At 47.4% G+C, this 19283-nt stretch overlaps 1 protein-coding gene across 9 annotated transcripts in view; it reads right to left on the reverse strand.

Annotated features, from left to right (window-relative positions):
- The window catches only part of ODF2 (outer dense fiber of sperm tails 2), a 53883-nt gene that overhangs the window by 8375 nt on the left and 26225 nt on the right, over nucleotides 1-19283 (reverse strand). For all 9 annotated transcript variants that reach the window (XM_026457177.1, XM_026457174.1, XM_026457173.1 and 6 more), the window contains 8 exons: nucleotides 11766-11837; nucleotides 10225-10296; nucleotides 9122-9238; nucleotides 8287-8472; nucleotides 7701-7810; nucleotides 5513-5648; nucleotides 634-744; nucleotides 365-469 (listed from right to left, as the gene is read on the reverse strand). In XM_026457177.1, coding sequence (XP_026312962.1) covers nucleotides 365-469; nucleotides 634-744; nucleotides 5513-5648; nucleotides 7701-7810; nucleotides 8287-8472; nucleotides 9122-9238; nucleotides 10225-10296; nucleotides 11766-11837 — 909 coding nt within the window. The remainder of the gene's footprint in view (nucleotides 1-364; nucleotides 470-633; nucleotides 745-5512; nucleotides 5649-7700; nucleotides 7811-8286; nucleotides 8473-9121; nucleotides 9239-10224; nucleotides 10297-11765; nucleotides 11838-19283) is intronic.

The raw sequence follows: 19283 nt of genomic DNA on the forward strand, positions 1-19283 counted from the left end.
AGTTGACCTGCCTGCCTCAGTCTCCCAAAGAGCTGGGATTACAGGTGTGAGCCACTGCACCCGGCCAGGAGGGTTTTGTTGTTGTTGTTGTTTTAAGGAAATTAAAAAGGAGATAGAAGAAAACCAAGAGGAAAAAAAAAAAAAAGACAAAGCAGCAGCATGAGAGAGAGAAGAGAGGAGACAAGAAAGAGACAAAGGAGAGAGAGAGACAGGGTAGAGTGGATCAGTCCACCAATGAGAAAATGAGCTCATCTTTGTTGCCCAAATCAGATAGGGTCAAAGGCAAACAAGGGGAACAGACTCACAGTCATTGAGTTAGATATGGAATTGGGTAGGAAAAGAAAGCAAGGAAGGAAAGCAGTACCGCCTCAATCTCTTTGTTCATCTCATCTTTAAGGATCTTGTTCTCTTTGTCACAGCGTTCTAGCTGGGCAGCTACTTCATCAGCCTCCAATCTGGTCTTCATCACCTAAGGACCAACAATACTGTGGTTCATCTTAGGCAGAGCCACATTTTGGTGAAAACCATCTTCCATACCCAACCCTTCCTGGGATTGGCCTGGTAGGGAGCCCCCAGTCTGATGGGGGCAGGGTGGGCACTGCTTGGAAGGGCCAGGGCCCCAGTGAGGCCTACCTGACTCTTATAGTTGTCAATCATCCCCTCATAGTTCTTCACTGAGGCCTTCAGCTGCTGGACCTCGAGGTGTGCCTGGTTGAGCTTGTCCTCCATTGGAGCAAAGCTGGCCTAGAAGGGATGGCTCATGAGTAACCCACAGGAAGGTTCTGCAACAGGTGGACCTCCTACCCTCAACTCTATCCAAGGAACCAGCAAAGGAAAGGCCCTCTACTCTAACCCACAAAGCACTTTGCCTGAGAGAAGCACCGAGAAGCAGGTAAGACTCCTAATGTTACCACCTCAGGTGAATAGAGATGCAAATAAATTACTTCTGTTTTTTCTTATTCCAAAAGCAATATATAATCATTAAAGAAAATGGAGATAAAACCAATACACACTAATCCTAATGCTTAATGACTTGGGATATGGCTTTACATCTATAGCTGCATAACTTTTTCGTTTCTGTCAAAAAGAATGAGACTATACTATACTTACTGCTATGTAACATGCTTTTTCCCCACCATGGGATCTGCCAGGTTATATGTAACATACTTTTTGTTTAAATTTGTTTATTTATTTATTTATTTATTTATTTATTTATTTATTTATTTATGAGACAGAGTCTCGCTCTGTCGCCCAGGTTGGAGTGCAGTGGCCTGATATCAGCTCACTACAACCTCCGCCCCAGAGTTCAAGCAATTCTCCTGCCTCAGCCTCCCAAGTAGCTGGGACTACAGGCGTCCGCCACCACGCCTGGCTAATTTTTATATTTTTAGGAAAGACAGGGTTTCACCATATTGGCCAGGCTCGTCTTAAACTCCTGACCTTGTGATCCACCTGCCTCCGCCTCCCAAAGTGCTGGGATTACACGCGTGGGCCACCACCCCCGGCTGTTCATTTTTGAGATGGAGTCTCGCTCTGTCACCCAGGCTGGAGTGCAAAGACACAATCTCAGTTCAATGCAACCTCCGCCTCCCAGGTTCAAGCTATTCTCCTGCCTCAGCCTTCGGAGTAGCTGGGATTACAGGCACACACCACCACACCCAGCTAATTTTTATATTTTTGGTAGAGATGAGGTTTTACCATGTTGGCCAGGCTGATATCAAACTCCTGAACTCACGTGATCTGCCCGCCTTAGCCTCCCAAAGTGCTGAGATTATAGACGGGAGCCACCATGTCCAGCTGTAACATACTTTATAAATTAACAATATGTTGTGGGCTGGGTGCGGTGGCTCATGCCTGTAATCCCAGCACTTTGGGAGGCCAAGGCGGGAGGACCACGAGGTCAGGAGTTCGAGACCAGCCTGGCCAATACTGTGAAGCTGGGTCTCTACTAAAAATACAAAAATCAGCCAGATGTGCTGGCGTGCACCTGTAGTCGCAGCTACTTGGGAGGCTGAGGCAGAAGAATCGCTTGAACCTGGGAGGTGGAGGTTGGTTGCAGTGAGCTGAGATTGCACAACTGCACTCCAGCCTGGGCGACACAGTGAGACACTGTCTCAAAAAAAAAAAAAAAAAAATTATGTTGTGAATTTCTCTCAAGTCAATAAATGTCCTCTCAACTTATAATGCAGGTGGGAAATTTAAAGAATAAAATAAATGTCTTCCTGTAACCAAAATACTCATCTTAGATGGAACAATATAAAATGGTGTATCAAATGAATAAAATAAGTAGTAGTCACTTAAATGAGAGATAAAGCTCAAAAATCCAACCTTAACAGATGTCTGTAAATATGGTTAAATCAGAAAAGCAAGTGACAGAATAATGGATGGATGAGTGGATGTGTATGTGCTTGATTATGTTAGTACCGGGGGAATATCTAGAAAAATATATGTTCATGGCTAGTGGAGATCTTCACGTCACGTTTCTGTAATGGTTTGAACTTTTACTATGAGCATATTTAACTTTTATAATCATACTGGGAAAGGCCAGGTGTGGTGGCTCACGTCTGTAATGTCAACACTTTGGGAGGCCGAGGCAGGTGAATTATTTGAGGTCAGGAGTTCGAGACCAGCCTGACCAACGTGGTGAAACCCTGTCTCTACTAAAAATACAAAAAATTAGCTGGGCGTGGTGGCAGACGCCTATAATCTCAGCTACTTGGGAGGCTGAGGCAGGAGAATCGCTTGATCCCAGAAGGTAGAGGTTGCAGTGAGCCGAGATCTGACACTTCACTCCAGCCTGGGCAACAGAGCAAGACTCCTTCTCAAAAAAAAAAAAAAAAAAAATTATACTAGGAAAATATACTTCTACAAACATCATTTTGAATGGCCACAATGTAATACACTACACAGATGCACCATACTATAACTAATCCCCTAAATAATTGTTGGCTTTTAAAATTTTTTTGTAGAAATGGGGTCTTGCTGAGGTTGCCCAGGCTGGTCTAGAATTCCTGGCCTCAAGCAGTCCTCCTGCATTGGGATTACAGGTGTGAGCCACCATGGCTGTCCTCCTAAATAACTGTTAAGACTTAAATGTGGCCGGGCGCGGTGGCTCAAGCCTGTAATCCCAGCACTTTGGGAGGCCGAGCCGGGCGGATCACGAGGTCAGGAGATCGAGACCATCCTGGCTAACACGGTGACACCCCGTCTCTACTAAAAATACAAAAAACTAGCCGGGCGAGGTGGCGGTGCCTGTAGTCCCAGCTACTCCGGAGGCTGAGGCAGGAGAATGGCGTGAACCCGGGAGGTGGAGCTTGCAGTGAGCTGAGATCCGGCCACTGCACTCCAGCCTGGGTGACAGAGCGAGACTCCGTCTCAAAAAAAAAAAAAAAAAAAAAGACTTACATATTACTTTTAATTTATCTGACAATTACACTATATAATGAGATACCAGTACACTCCCACCAGAATAGCTAACATAAAATAGACACTCAGTACCAAGCATTGCCAAGGAGGCCAGAGCGACTGTTATCCTTTTACTCACCACTGACAGGTGTGGAGATTTGTTCAACTACTTTACTATTCAGTAACATCTACCAATAACTACTTTACTACTTAGTAACATGCTTTACTATTCAGTGACATCTACCAAATATAGACTTATGCACACCCAGTGATGACCTGGCAGTTCTACTTCAAGGTATATAGACAATAAAGATGTACTAAATGTGTACACCTAAAGACATACAAAGATGTTCACAGCAACACTATGGAAACCCAAATGTCCACTGACAGTAGAATGGACAAATGTACTGTGGTGTATTCATATAACGGCATACCGTGGAGGGCTGAGGATGAATAAACTGCTACAAACAATGGGGCTGACTCAGCAAACTTGCAGAGTAGAAGCCAGGCCCAAGGGTGTTCAAACTACTCAAATCTCTAAAGTTAAAAGCAGGCAACTAACTTGTGGTGACAGGAGATGAGCTAGCAGTTACCTTTACAGGGGTATTAGTAACAAGAAAGGTCACTAGGGCACAGGCAAGGTTCAATCAGAATGACTGATAAAGCATATTCACTTTATGAAGATTCTAGGATCTGTGTACTTTTCCATATGTTATTCTCCCTTACAATCAATCTTAACAAGAAAAAACAAAATTAGTGAAAACATAAAGCTAGATATTATTGCCCAGATCAACAAAAAAGCAAGATAAAACCTGTCTCTGAAATGTCAACCTCTGCTCAGGTGCCTCTCACCCCGGCAGGCTGAAAGGAGGGTATGGTGAGGTTAAGAGCTAGGGCCTCTGCTCAGGTGCCTCTCGCCCCGGCAGTCTGAAAGGAGGGTATGGTGAAGTTAAGAGCTAGGGCTCCAGAGTCGACTCGGGTTCAAATCTCAACTCCGATACTTCCTCGGGCAAAATCTTGACAAGAAACTTGACCTCTCTCTCGGCCTCAGTTTCCATATTCTCATTTCTTTTTTTTTTTTTTTTTTTGAGATGGAGTCTCACTCTGTTGCCCAGGCTGGAGTGCAGTGGCGCAATCTCAGCTCACTGCAACCTCCACTTCCCGGGCTCAAGCAATTCTCCTGCCTCAGTCTCCTGAGTAGCTGGGATTACAGGCACACACCACCATACCCAGCTAATTGTTTTTGTATTTTTAGTAGAGATGGGGTGTCACTGTGTTGGCCAGGCTGGTCTTGACCTCCTGACCTCAGGTGATCCACCTGCCTCGGCCTCCCAAAGTGCTGGGATTACAGACGTGAGTCACCACACCGGCCCCTTATTCTCATTTCAAATGGAGATAATCATGTTACTGGCAGATTGTTTTCCAGGCTGGAGTGTAGAGGTGTGATCTTGGCTCACTGCAGCTTCAACCTCCCAGGCTCAAGCAATTCTCCCACCTCAGCCTCCTGAGTAGCTGGGATTATAGGCACATGCCTCCACGCCTGGCTACTTTTTTTTTTTTTTCCTGAGACGGAGTCTCGCTCTGCCGCCCAGGCTGGAGTGCAGTGGCCGGTTCTCAGCTCACTGCAAGCTCCGACTCCCGGTTTCACGCCATTCTCCTGCCTCAGCCTCCCGAGTAGCTGGGACTACAGGCGCCCGCCACCTTGCCCGGCTAGTTTTTTGTATTTTTAGTAGAGACGGGGTTTCGCCATGTTAGCCAGGATGGTCTTGATCTCCTGACCTCGTGATCCGCCCGTCTCAGCCTCCCAAAGTGCTGGGATTACAGGCTTGAGCCACCGCGCCCGGCCCTGGCTACTTTTTGTATGTTTTGTAGAGACAGTGTTTCACCATGTTGCCCATGGCTGCTTTCAAACTCCTATGCTCAAGTGATCCACCTGCCTTGGCCTCCCAAAGTGCTGGGATTACAGGCCTAAACCACCACGCCTGGTCAAATCCAGGCTTTTCTGACTCTCTCTTAGTCCGATGCCCCCAGGCCCACTTAAGACAAGACCCGGTCATCAGCTCGCTGGGCCCCACCCAGATGCCTGGTCCCCAGCTCTCATGCGAACCTTCAGTCTCTCATTCTCCAGCTTGAATGCGGAATACTCAGCAGTCTGACGGTGTAGTCTCTCCACCAGACTATCCCGGTCTTCCCGCATCTTCTCCTCCAAGGTTTGTTGTTGATTTACGAGATCTGTTACCCGGCTGGAAGATCACGAAGTGAAAGCAGACAGAGACAATCAATTACACAGGTTCTAAAGAACCCAGGTCATTGTGTGGTGAGGGACCAAGTGTTCTCACCACTCAACATACTGCCTGCCTGCTCCCCAGTCTCCATACTGAGAAGCAACTCTGCTGCCCTGCCTCGGCATTGCTGCTGTGGCACTCCCATGCCTGTCCCACCTCCGAACAACGTCCGTTAAGATGTGTCTCCCATACCTCCCCCTCCAACAAACCATCTACAATTCAACAACAAGCAATAACTTATTAAGAGAAGTGTGGGCTGGGTGCAGTGGCTCACACCTGTAGTCCCAGTGCTTTGGGAGGCCAAGGCAGGAGGACTGCTTGAGCCCAGCAGTTGAAGGTTGCAGTGAGCTATGCTGGTGCCACTGCACTATAGCCTGGGTGAAAGAGCAAGACCTTGTCTCTGCTTTAAAAATAAGAGAGAGAGAGGGATGTGTACCCATCTTGATCCTCTCATGAGACCAAGACACTCTTTGAAGGCAAGGACCAGGGACATGATCCCTTCCCAACTCCCTACGACACCTCCCTGAATCTCTCTGCCTATCAAGTCTCGATGTTAGGACAGACTCTTCTGGAATCCCGTCCTGGACTCCCAGGCTGGTGGGCAGGGATTATCACCTAGGCATTCGTCTCCAGCCAGGCCCTGAGCACCCTGGGCTTTTGTGCCCCCAGCAGGGGGCTGGTGCCATGATTGGCTCATTCACATATGAATACCCACCTAGCACAGGCAGGAACAGCAATGAGTGAGGTGTGGGAAAAAGGCACAAATAGAGAGAAAGACGCCAACTTAGGACGCCCGCCCCACCCCCAGTCCCTTCCGCTCCCTGCTTCTCCCTCAGTCACTCAGCAAAGCTATCATCAGTCAAAGAGCAGAGATTGTGGCCTCAAGAGGAGCCCTGGGGCTCACAGGTACTTACTCCTCTATCTTGACCATAGACCCATCAAAAAACTTTTGCATAATACGTGCTCTCAGTATTGACCAATTACAGTCCACCACTGAACACTGACCAGGCCCAAGCAAACACGTCAGTTTGCTGGCAACTCAAGTTCACCTGGCAAACTCCTCACACTTAAAAACCCAGTTCAGACATCTTGTCCCTGACCCCTCCCCTGTACCATGTATGCTTCTGTCTTAGGTATCTATGTTCTCCTACTAGACAGAGAACTCCCTAAGGACAGCAGCTGGCATACAGCCTGGCACATAGTGGGTTCTCAGAACATGTTTGCTAACTTGAGGTGAATATAGTAAGAGACTTTCCCGACCTGGGAGATTAAGTGAGCTCCCCCATGACCTATCCTTAGTCCAGGGAGTCCGTGCCTCTTGTAGCCCTATCTCCTCTACAGAGTAGAGGGCAAGGCATGCATTTGTCTTCTTACTGCTATAACCCTGATGGCCAGCACACAGCAGCTTGGTATATGGTAGATGCTCAATACATATTTTTCCAATAAATGAAGGAACAAATGAGAATGATGGAATGGTCACTGCTCACAGTTCGCCAGTGGCAAGAAAGGTGTCAGCTCAGTTACTTGCAACGTGGGGCCACTTTTGCCCCCTACTCCCATGCCATACCACTGACCTACTAACTGGCAGGCACTGGCAAACAGCTGCTGTCCCTGGGCAGACAACAGAGAGAAGACACTTGGGTCACCATCTGCCCCATTCCCCAAGAATAGGAATGAGGACACCAGGGTGCCCATTTCAAATGCTGTGTAGACTGGGGACAGGCTCAGGCCCAGGTGCTGAAGTCAGAGTCACACCTCTGTGACCAGAGACCCGGCCCCTACCCAGTGCCTAACAGTAGGGTAGGACCCCAGGACTAGGGCCAGAGCCTGCACCCCAGCTCCAACCAGAAAGCCCAGCTCAGGGCTGCCCACATCACAGCCCAGTGCAGCCCCCAGCCCAGACAGTACAAACAGCAGTCATGTGGCCTTCCCTGAGCCACCAGGCTCCTCCCACCTGCACACCCAAGTCCCTCAATAGCCCCACATTCCCTCTCCTACTCTAAGACGTACTCATTCAGGACAATAATTTCCAGCTCGAGGTCTCCCTTGTCTTTTACAACTTGGTTGTAGCGGCTTCTCCAGGACTCCAGAGTGGATAAAGCTTCAGCGACATAAAGATCCTGGGAACACGGGACAACAGCGCCTGTCAGCCTAGTGTCAGGGCTGAGGCTGCCAGGAGCTGGGAGCAGGCTCATCCTAGGTGGTTTCTCACCCTGGTAACCTAAACCTCATTCTGGAATTCACCTTTCTAGAGGGTGCTGGGAGTGACAGTGGGAGCTCAGCTAGTGCTTCCAGATTTCTAGCAATCAAATGTGTCCTGTTTGTAAATCCTTCCTTAACCATCATTCTCACCCACAAAGTTGACGTGGCTGAACTCTCCTACAAAGCCTCCAATCATCTCCAGCCACCCACCCATCCAGCTTTTATCCATTTGATCCCCTTAACTCCCTCTCCCTCCTCCCCAGTCATCTATCCTTTCCACCACTACCATCCCTCATCCACCCACCCCTCCACTACCCATCTGGCCAACCACCCCTCTGCCATCACGCAGCCCTCCTCAGGGCAGGTGAGGAGCTGGGCACCCCAGGCCTGCGACCTTGTCAGCGAGTTGCACGTGCAGCTGCTCAGCGTACTCCTCGCTCTTCTCGGCTCGCTCCTTCTGGGCTCGGATGGCCTTCTTCAAGCTCTCTTTGTCTCGGTCTCCCTTCTGCTTCAACTCCTTCAGCTGCTCCATGATGGCCTCCACTTCTGCCTTGTGCTGATTCCCGCTGCGCTCCAGATTCTGGAAGGGGGAAGGGGTGAGACAGAGAGGGAGAAGAGAGACAAGGAGGTTGTGGGAAGGCAAAGCAGAGGGTGAAGGAGAAAGGGAGGAAAAGGCAAGAGCAAAGAGGAAACGAGGAAGACAGAAAACAGATGCTCAGCTGTGTGAGAGGCTCCCCTAACTCGGACCAGAGACACGGTCCCTCCCAGCTCCCCACGATACCTCCCTGGATCTCTCAGCCCATGGGGTCTTGATATTAGGTCAGAACTGCTCTGGAATCCTTCCCTGAACTCCCAGCCTTGTGTTCAGAGATAATTCCTTGGTCACTCAGCAGATGTATGACCTCAGAGGACCCCTGGGCTACAAAGAGACCATTCCTTTCTCTTGGGTAATTAGGAGAACTGAGGGCCTAGGGGATTAAGTGATAGGCCTAGGGACATGGCACACAACCCCGTCACTGCTGGGAAGGATGCCCAACACCTCCTGGGTCTCTGTCCATTGCTCTTGCCACTGTCCTCGAATGTCTCTGAGGCCTGAGTATTTTGTCATCAGCTGTCTCAGAAACCTTTGGAGGCACACTTCCTGAGTGTGATACCTGGGCCAGGCCGCCACCACCATCAAATTGGCAGGCCTTGCCTCCTCTTTCCCCACTTGTGGGGCCAATAGGTACCTTGATCTGCATGCACAGGCGACTGTTCTCAGCTTCTTTGGACCGAAGCTGTGCCTGCAAATGCCCACGCATGGACTCCATGGATTTAGAAAGCTCAGAGGCTGTCTTTGCTTGAGCCTGTGGAGAGACAGAGAAAGTGATGGAGGCACAATATTTTTTTTGTTTTTTTCAGACGGAGTCGCGCTCTGTTTCCCAGGCTGGAGTGCAGTGGCGCAATCTCGGCTCACTGCAACCTCCACCTCTTGGGCTCCAGCAATTCTTCCGCCTCAGCCTCCTGAGTAGCTGGAGTTATAGGCACGTGCCATCACTCTCCTCGGCCTCCCAAAGTGCTAGGATTACAGGCGTGAGCCACCGTGACTGGTCAACAATTTTTTTTTTTTGATACAGGGTATCACTCTGTTGCCAAGGCTAGAGTGCAGTGGCGTGACCACGACTCATTGCAGCCTCAGTCTCCCAGGCTCAAGTGATCCTCCCAACTCAGCATCCAGAGTAGCTAGAACTATAGGTGCATGCCACCACACTTGGCTGATTTTTTTTAATTTTAATTTTAATTTTGTAGAGATGGGGTCTCCCTGTGTTGCCCAGGATGGTCTCAAACTCCTGGCCTCAATCAATCCTCCTGCATTGGCCTCCTAAATTGCTAGGGAGAGGCCTAGGCTGGTCTCAAAAAAAAGTGCCAGACATGAACCACTGCACCCGGCCCAAAGGCAGGATTTGAACCCAGCTCTCTGCATATCCATTATGTTCTACTGGCTCATAAAAATGCACAACTGAGGCTGGGCACAGTGGCTCATGCCTGTAATCCCAGCATTTTGGGAGTCCAAGGCAGACAGATCACGAGGTCAAGAAATCAAGACCATCCTGGCCAACATGGTGAAACCCCATCTCTACTAAAAATAGAAAAGTTAGCTCGACGTAGTGGCGCACACCTGTAGTCCCAGCTACTTGGGAGGCTGAGGCAGGAGAATCGCTCAAACCCGGGAGGCAGAGCTTGCAGTGAGCTGAGATTGCGCCAGTGCACTCCAGCCTGGCGATAGAGCGAGACTCCGTCTCAAAAAAAACCAAAAAAACAAAAAAAAAAGCACAACTGCTGGGGACAATACCTTCTCACATTGTATTTCCTGAAGGAGCTCTTCCACCTCCTTGTCCTTGTCTTGCAGCAGTAACAGCAGGCGCTGGAAGAGAACACAGGCTGTCAGGTGCCTCCTGGGAAGGGCAAAGAGGCCCAGCCCAGGGAGGACAGAGATTTCTGAGTGCCTGGCCACTGGGGCCCAAGGTCCTACGTATATTGGCCCATGTCAGATATCCTGGTAGGAAGCACCTAACACATGGATTAAAAAAATTTTTTTAAACAATGAACATGTATTTATTTTACAATTTAAGAACAGTAATGTTAACTGTAGAAAACATTGAGAACACACCAAAAAACTCCTCCAAAGAAACCCCATAAACCCCCATGTAGAAATAACCAGTTAGTGCATATTAAAAGTCATATGCTCAGCACCCTTTAAAAAAAAAAGTCGGCCGGGCGCGGTGGCTCAAGCCTGTAATCCCAGCACTTTGGGAGGCCGAGACGGGCGGATCACGAGGTCAGGAGATCGAGACCATCCTGGCTAACACGGTGAAACCCCGTCTCTACTAAAAAATACAAAAAACTAGCTGGGCAAGGTGGCGGGCGCCCGTAGTCCCAGCTACTCGGGAGGCTGAGGCAGGAGAATGGTGTAAACCCGGGAGGCGGAGCTTGCAGTGAGCTGAGATCCGGCCACTGCACTCCAGCCTGGGCCACAGAGCGAGACTCCGTCTCAAAAAAAAAAAAAAAAAAAAGTCATATGCCTACTTTGTTCCATAGCCTAAAATCTCATTTTGACCACAATATGATTAAATCTTCTGTATCTTTCAAAAGAGCTGCTTGATATTTCAAGTTACTGATGTATATCATAACTTAACAAGGGTTCTTGAGCTGGGAATGCATTATCGCCGAGCTTGCTGCATCTCCACTCCTTCCTTGACTAAGCATCAGAGGCCACAGGCCACACCTTGGGAAACTGGGCCTCCATCTCCCTCCCCTCTCTTGGACTCTTACAAAAGGATTCATACAGCAGACACTCCAAAAGAGTCTTGGGAAAAAGCTGTTGAACTTTATGTTCAGGCCAGCCTATGGTTTCCCAAATTTAACTGGCTATGGAACCTCCCCTTTGGTTTCTTGCACTCATATTAACATCTCAAGGAACTTAGGGTTCCATGAATAGACTTTGAAACATGCTGCTTTGGGAGAGACTCCTAGAATTAGGATTACTGAGTCCAAAGGTGTGTGCTTTTTGATGGCTTTCAATCCATAATACAATACAACTAAGGAAATCCAGCTTTAACAGACACGGATGATTTACAAATCCAACATCATTATTACCTTCCCTCATGTTGGTGTCCAGCTTTGTGGTTCAAGGTCTCAAATAACTAACTACACAAGCCCATCAGAGAACAGGCAGGACAGGAGGACATCAGCCCATTTTACGGATCATGAAACTAAGACCCAGCGAAATCCTCCAGCCTCTCCTGCCTTGATCCAAGCACCTCTACACTTTGTAGCGGAACAACACCCTTGCCACCTGTACCCACTAGAGTAGACAGGGGGAGCCATAGTTACCGCTTTCTCTGAGTCGGCCTCCGCCAGCCGTTTCAGTAGTGCTCCTTGTTGCTCCATTAGTCTTTCAGAATCCTTCAAAGAAAGGCAAAGGAAAAGGTCAAGTCATTAAGCAATAAACCCAGATGTCTACATTTTATTGATTCTTTACCTTTTCCAAAAATTGTATTTTTTTTTTTTTTTTTTTAAGAGTCTTACTCTGTTGCCCAGGCTGGAGTGCAGTGATGCAATCACAGCTCACTGCAGCCTGGTCCTTCTGGGCTCAAGCCATCCTCCCATCTCAGCCGCCCTAGTAGCTGGAACCACAAGCATGCACTACCATGCCCGACTTTTTAAACATTATTATTATTTGTAGAGTTGGAGGGTATCTCTGTTTGCCCAGGCTGGTCTTGAACTCCTGGGTTCAAACTATCTGCCTGCTTTGGCCTCCCCAAGTGCCAGGATAACAGGTGTGAGCCACCACACCTGGCCCAAAAAACTATATTTCTAATTTGAAAAGTAATAGATGAATATATTCTCACTATGAAATACTGAATGCTAATAAAGCTACAGTTCCTCCTGTACCCACCTCCAAACCCTACTCTATTACTATTAGTTTGAGGAGTATCCTTCCCATCCTTTTTCTCTGCATCTACAGAGAGAAATACTGTATTTCTCTGTATTGAAAATACTTTACAGGCCGGGCGCAGTGGCTCATGCCTGTAATCCCAGCACTTTGGGAGGCCGAGGCGGGCGAATCATAAGGTCAGGAGATCAAGACCACGGTGAAACCCCGTCTCTATTAAAAATACAAAAAATTAGCCGGGCACGGTGGCGGGCGCCTGTAGTCCCAGCTACTCAGGAGGCTGAGGCAGGAGAATGGCGTGAACCTGGGAGGCAGAGCGTGCAGTGACAGTGAGCCGAGATTGCGTCACTGCACTCCAGCCTGGGCCACAGAGCGAGACTCCGCCTCAAAAAAAAAAAAAAAGAAAAGAAAATACTTTACAGAATTCAATATTGTATTCAAATACTGTTTCTCTGTAATGAAACAGTATTTTGCTACATCAAGAGAAATACTGTTTTTCTCTGGGAGAAGGGATTCAAGTGTAACTTTAGGAAAATAGTATCATATTGTATTTATGTGTTACTTAATTTTTTTTTATTTTTTTATTTTTTAGAGACAAAGTCTCACTCTTGTCCCCCAGGCTGGAGTGCGATGGCATGATCTTGGCTCACTGCAACCTCCGCCTCCCGGGTTCAAGCGATTCTCCTGCCTCAGCCTTCCGAGTAGTTGGGATTACAGATAACTGCCACCATGCCTGGCTAATTTTTGTATTTTTAGCAGAGATGGGGTTTCACCATATTGGCCAGGCTGGTCTCAAACTCCTGACCTCAGGTGATATGCCTGCGTTGGCCTCCCAAAGTGCTGGGATTACAGGCCTGAGCCACCGTGCCCGGCCGTTACTTAATTTTTAAGATCAGCTTCATTGAGATATAAATTTGAACACCATTTTTTTTTTTTTTTTTTGAGACGGAGTCTCACTCTGTCGCCCAGGCTGGAGTGCAGTGGCTGGATCTCAGCTCACTGCAAGCTCTGCCTCCCGGGTTTATGCCATTCTCCTGCCTTAGCCTCCCAAGTAGCTGGGACTATAGGCACCCGCCACCTCGCCAGCTGTTTTTTTGTATTTTTTTAGTAGAGATGGGGTTTCACCGTTAGCCAGGATGAACACCATTTAAAGTGTACAGCATGGTGACTGTAATTGATGATGTATTATATACTTGAAGTCTGCTAGGAGATCTTAAGTGTTCTCACCACACACAAAAAAAAGGTAACCATGTGACGTGATGGATGTGTGAATTAGCTTGATTGAGGTAGTCACTTTACAATGTATATGGGCATCAAATCATCACGATGAACGTTCATCTTAAAATATATGACTTCTGTTTGTCAAATATACCTCAATAAAGCTAGAAGAAAAATAAAGGGTACAATTAAATGACTTTGGTATATTCCATTATTAATTTTTTAAAATTGTGGTAAAATATATGTAACATTAAACTTGTCATTTTAACCTTCTTATTTCTTTTAGAGACACAGTCTAGCTCTGTCACCCAAGCTGGAGTACATGTTGTGATCATGGATCATAGCTCACTGCAAACTTGAAATCCTGGACTCAAATGATCCTCCCACCTCAACTTCCTCAGTAGCTGGGACCATAGGTGTGCGCCACCACACCTGGCTAACCATTTTTAAGCGTAAAATTCAGTGGCATTTAGTACATTCATCATACTTACAACCATCACCACTATCTAGCTCCACAACATTTTCATCATCCAAAAAAGAAACCCTACACCATTAAGCAGCCATTCCCATTCCCTCCCACTCCTGCCCCTAGCAACCACTGATCTGCTTTCTGTCTCTAATATGCCATGGCATGTTGAACCTCTCCCTGTCTCTAATATGCCATTGCCATTTTTTTTTTTTTTTTTTTTTTGAGACGGAGTTTTCGCTCGTTGCCCAGGCTGGAGTACAATGGCGCAATCTCTGCTCACTGCAACCTCCATCTCCTGGGTTCAAGCGATTCTCCTGCCTCAGCCTCCCGGGTAGCTAGGATTACAGGTACCCGCCACCACGCCAGGCTAATTTTTGTATTTTCAGTAGAGACAGGGTTTCACTATGTTGGCCAGGCTAGTCTCAAACTCCTGACCTGGTGATCCGCCCGCCTCAGCCTCCCAAAGTGCTGGGATTACAGGCCTGAGCCACCGCGCCCAGCTGCCATTGCCATTTTTGACCTCTCCCCACAACCTCTGGACAATGAGGCTGTTCCTATGTTTTGCAACTACAAATGCTGCAGCAATAGATGTTGCTGGGCATATACAAAGTGCTTCTCTAGGTATGATACCAAGAAGAGGAATGGCCAGGTCAGAAGGTCTGAGAATTGTGGCTGAAATGCCTTGCAAAATGCCTGCACCAATTCGCTGGGCTACAAACAGGACATGGGAGGACTCACTTCCCTGCACTCACCAGCACCAGGCAGCAGCTAACCTCTGCCTCTGTTGCCAGTATCTGCTAACAGCACTCCTGCGAAATGGTTTCATTTGCACTTTTCTAATTACCAGTGAGGATTAGCATCCTCTCACATGAGTCATTTGGGTTTACTCTTGCCTGAACTTCCTGCTCCCACCCTGGCCCATTTTCTCACTGGGCTGTGTCTTTGTGACTGTCCCTGTTTTTCCCTGGCACCTGAACAAAGTATCCCTTGAGGGAGGGACATCTTGTTCGCCCTCTTTCCCTCTCAGACCCACACATCCCCTTCATAAGCCAAGAGAAAAGGGCTCTCTGGTTCCCAAAGTTTCCTGGGGACCTAGCAACTGATAAAAGACAGTATTATGGTTTCTCTGGCAACAAGAGGCAAAGAACATGGGACAAAAGGCTTGGCCACGGATGCAGAACCTGAGGCTGTTCTCACTGCCCTCCAGGCCTCCCCTGGGGCACTGAAACCACTGCCCAACTCTTCTGCCATCCTATGTGCATGAACTCACCAAAGCCCCCTACTCTAAGAGCCATGCACTATCACCACTCCCATCTCACAGAGGAGGAGACCGAGTCTGGAAGAAGTGAAGGCAAGTGAGGTCACACAGCTGGAAGGGGCAGCACTGGGCCCTGAGCCGATTCAGACTCCAGAGCCAGAGCAGTTCCCCACCACACTGAGCACTCCCCAGCAAACACTGAGATGGTGAGCACAGGCAGGCGCCAAGGAGCTGAGCCTGGACTAAGCAGGAAACACCACTTTTGGGTGGGAATTCAAATTAGCTGACCCTTCATCTCCAATTGAAGATGGGACTCCAGGATGATAGAAGCTACAAAACCAAAAAAGGAGAAAACTGGCTAGAGCAAGAGGCTTTTTTTTTTTTCCCCCCTTTTTGAGATGGAGTCTCACTCTTGTCACCCAGGCTGGAGAGCAGTGGTGTGATCTTGGCTCACTGCAACCTCTGCCTCCCGGGCTCAAGCGATTCTCCTGCCTCAGCCTCCTGAGTAGCTGGGACTACAGGAGCGTACCACCATGCTAGTGAATTTTTTCTATTTTAGTAAAGATGGGGTTTCACTGTGTTGCCCAGACTGGTCTCAAACTCCTGAGCTCAGGCGATCTGCCCACCTCAGCCTCCCAAAGTGCTAGGATTACAGGTGTGATCCACCACATCCGGCTTTTTTCCCTTTTTGAGATAGTGTCTGGTTCTGTCATCCAGGCTGGAGTGCAACCCTTTCAGAAGCCAAGGCAGACAGATCACTTGAGGTCAAGAGTTCAAGACCAGCCTGGCCAACATAGCAAAACCCTATCTTTACTAAAAGTACAAAAAATAAGCCAGGCGTGGTGATGCACTCCTATAATCCCAGCTACTCGGGAAGTTGAGGCAGGAGAATTGCTTGAACCCGGTAGAGGTTGCAGTGAGCCGAGACTATGCCACTTCAGCCTGGGTGACAGAGCGAGACTCTGTATCAAAACAAACAAAAAACTTTATAAAGTTTCCCTCTGAGGGGAGGGAGACAAGGTTATTGCAAAATGACACACAAAAGGGATTCAACTATGTAGACACTTATTTTAAAAGCTGGTAGTGAGTGGCCAGGGGCAATGGCTCATGCCTGTAATCCCAGCACTTTGGGAGGCTGAGGCAGGTGGATCACCTGAAGTCAGGAGTTTGAGACCAGGCTGGACAACATGATGAAACCCCATCTCAACTAAAAATACAAAAATTAGCCGGGTTTGACACCTGTAATCCCAGCGGCTCAGGAGGCTGAGGTGGGAGAATCTCTTGAACCCGTGAGGGGGAGGTTGCAGAAAGCCGAGATTGCGCCACTGTACTCCAGCTGGGGCAACAGAGCGAGACTCTATCTCAAAAAAAAAAAAGCTGGGCAGTGAGTATACCACTTTACATTACTTGTTTTACATACATATGTAATTTTTTTTTCAGATACTCTTACTGTGTCACTCAGCCTGAGTGAGTGACACAATCACAGCTCACTGTAGCCTTGACCTCCAGGGCTCAAGCGATCCTCCCACCTCAGCCTCCCGAAGAGCTAGGACCAAAGGTGTGCGCCACCACACCTGGCTAAATTTAAAATGTTTTGTACAGATGAGGTCTCACTGTGTGGCCCAGGCTGGTCTCAAACTCCTGGCCTCAAGCAATTCTCCCACCTCGGCCTCCCAGAGTATGGGGATTACAGACGTGAGCCACCACACTCGGCCTTATTTTATATATTAATGGGTTTTTTTCTGAGACAGAGTCTCACTCTGTCACCCAGGCTGAGGTACAGTGGTATGATCTAGGCTCACCGCAACTTCTCCCTCCTGGGTTCAAGCAATTCTCCTGCCTCAGCCTCCTGATTAGTTGGGATTACCGGTGCCCACCACATTTTTGTATTTTTAGTAGAGACAGGGTTTCACCATGTTGGCCAGGCTGATCTTGAACTCCTGACCTCAAGTGTTCCACCTGCCTTGGCCTCTCAAAGTGCTGGGATTACAGGCATGAGCCACCACACCCAGCCAACATATTAATTTTTAAAGATAAGGCTGGGCGCAGTGGCGCATGCTTGTAATCCCAGCACTTTGGGAGGCAGAGGCAGGCAGATTGCCTGAGCTCAGGAGTTCAAGACCAGCCTGGGCAACATGGTGAAACGTCGTCTATACTAAAAATACAAAAATTATCTGGGCATGGTGGCATGCATCTGTAATCCCAGCTACTCAGGAGGCTGAGGCTGGAGGATTGCTTGAACCCAGGAGGTGGAAGCTGCAGTGAGCCGAGATCGTGTCACTGCACTCCAGCCCGGGCGACAGAGCAAGACTCTGTCTCAAGAAAAAAAATAAATAAATAAAGATAAAAATAAGGTTGACAATGTTTAAAAACAAAAACAAAAACAAAAACAGGGCTTGGCGCAGTGGCCTATGCCTGTAATTATAGCACTCTGGGAGGCTGAGGCAGGTGGATCACCTGAGGTCATGAGTTCAAGACCAGCCTGACCAATATGATGAAACGCCATCTCTACTAAAACTACAAAAAGTAGCTGGGTGTGGTGGCATGCACCTGTAATCCCAGCTACTAGGGAGGTTAAGACAGGAAAATCACTTGAACCCAGTTAGTGGAGGTTGCAGTGAGCCAAGATTGCACCACTGCACTCCAGCCTGGGCAACAAGAGCAAAATTCGTTCTCAAAAAAAAGGCAAAAATAAAAAAAAGTCACCATTTCATTAGCACTGGCATTTTGAGACTATTGTCATCTTTTGCTTTGAACCAAACAGGAAGACAACCATTTATACTGTCAGTCTTTTCTGAAATATTTGCTAATATATCATTATTCACCAAGATACGGAATCAACCTAAGTGTCCAAAAACAGATGAAGAAAACACAGTAGAGATACACAATGGAATACTACTGAGTCTTCAAATAGGAAATCCTTTCACAACATGCAAAAAACTAGAGGACATTACACTCAGTGAAATAAACCAGGCACAGAAAGACCACATGATTTCATTTATATGTGGAACTTAAAGAAGTCGAACTCGGCCGGGCGCGGTGGCTCACACCTGTAATCCTAGCACTTTGGGAGGCTGAGGTGGGCGAATGACAAGGCCAAGAGATTGAGACCAGCCTGGCCAACATGGCGAAACCCCGTCTCTACTAAAAATACAAAAATTAGCCAGGCATGGTGGTACACGCCTGTAGTCCCAGCTACTTGGGAGGCTGAAGCAGGAGAATCACTTGAACCCGGGAGGTGGAGGTTGCAGTGAACCAAGATAGCGCCACTGCACTCCAGCCTGGGTGACAGAGCAAGACTGCATCTCAAAAAAGAAAAAAAAAAGAAGTCGAACTCACAGAAACAGAAAATGCTGGTTGCCAGAGATGGAATTGGGGGGCATTGGGGAAATACTGGTCAAAGGATGTAAGATTTCAGTTAGACAAGGAGAAATTGTTCAACATGGTGACTATAGTTACTGATCCATATACTTGAAAATTGCTAAGAGAACATTTTAAGTGTTTTCACTACAAATATCTTAGTATGTGAGGCAATGCATATGTTGATTACCTTGATTTAGCCATTCTACATTGTGTACATGTCAAAACATGTTGTACATCATTAATTTTTATTTGACAATCAAAATAAGAAAAAAAATACAGTCATCCGTTGGTATTCATGGAGGACTGGTTCTAGGACATTCTGTGGATACCAAAATCCAAAGATGCTCTAATCCCTGATATAAAATGGCACAGTATTTGTATATACCTATGTACCTCCTCCCATATACTTTAAATCATCTCTAGATTATTTATAATACCTCATACAAGGTAAACGCTATGTAAGTAGTTGTTATATGATTCAGGGAATAATATCAAGAAAGACAGTCTATAGGTATTCAGTAAATATGTAATTTTTTTCAAATATCTTCAATCCAAAGTTGGCTGAATCCACAAATGTGGAACCCACAGATACAGAGGGTCGACTGTATTTGCTAACATATAATGTTCCGACAACTTTTTTTTTTTTTT

The sequence above is a fragment of the Piliocolobus tephrosceles genome, chromosome 14, assembly GCF_002776525.5.
Source record: "Piliocolobus tephrosceles isolate RC106 chromosome 14, ASM277652v3, whole genome shotgun sequence".
NCBI classification, from domain to species: domain Eukaryota; kingdom Metazoa; phylum Chordata; class Mammalia; order Primates; family Cercopithecidae; genus Piliocolobus; species Piliocolobus tephrosceles.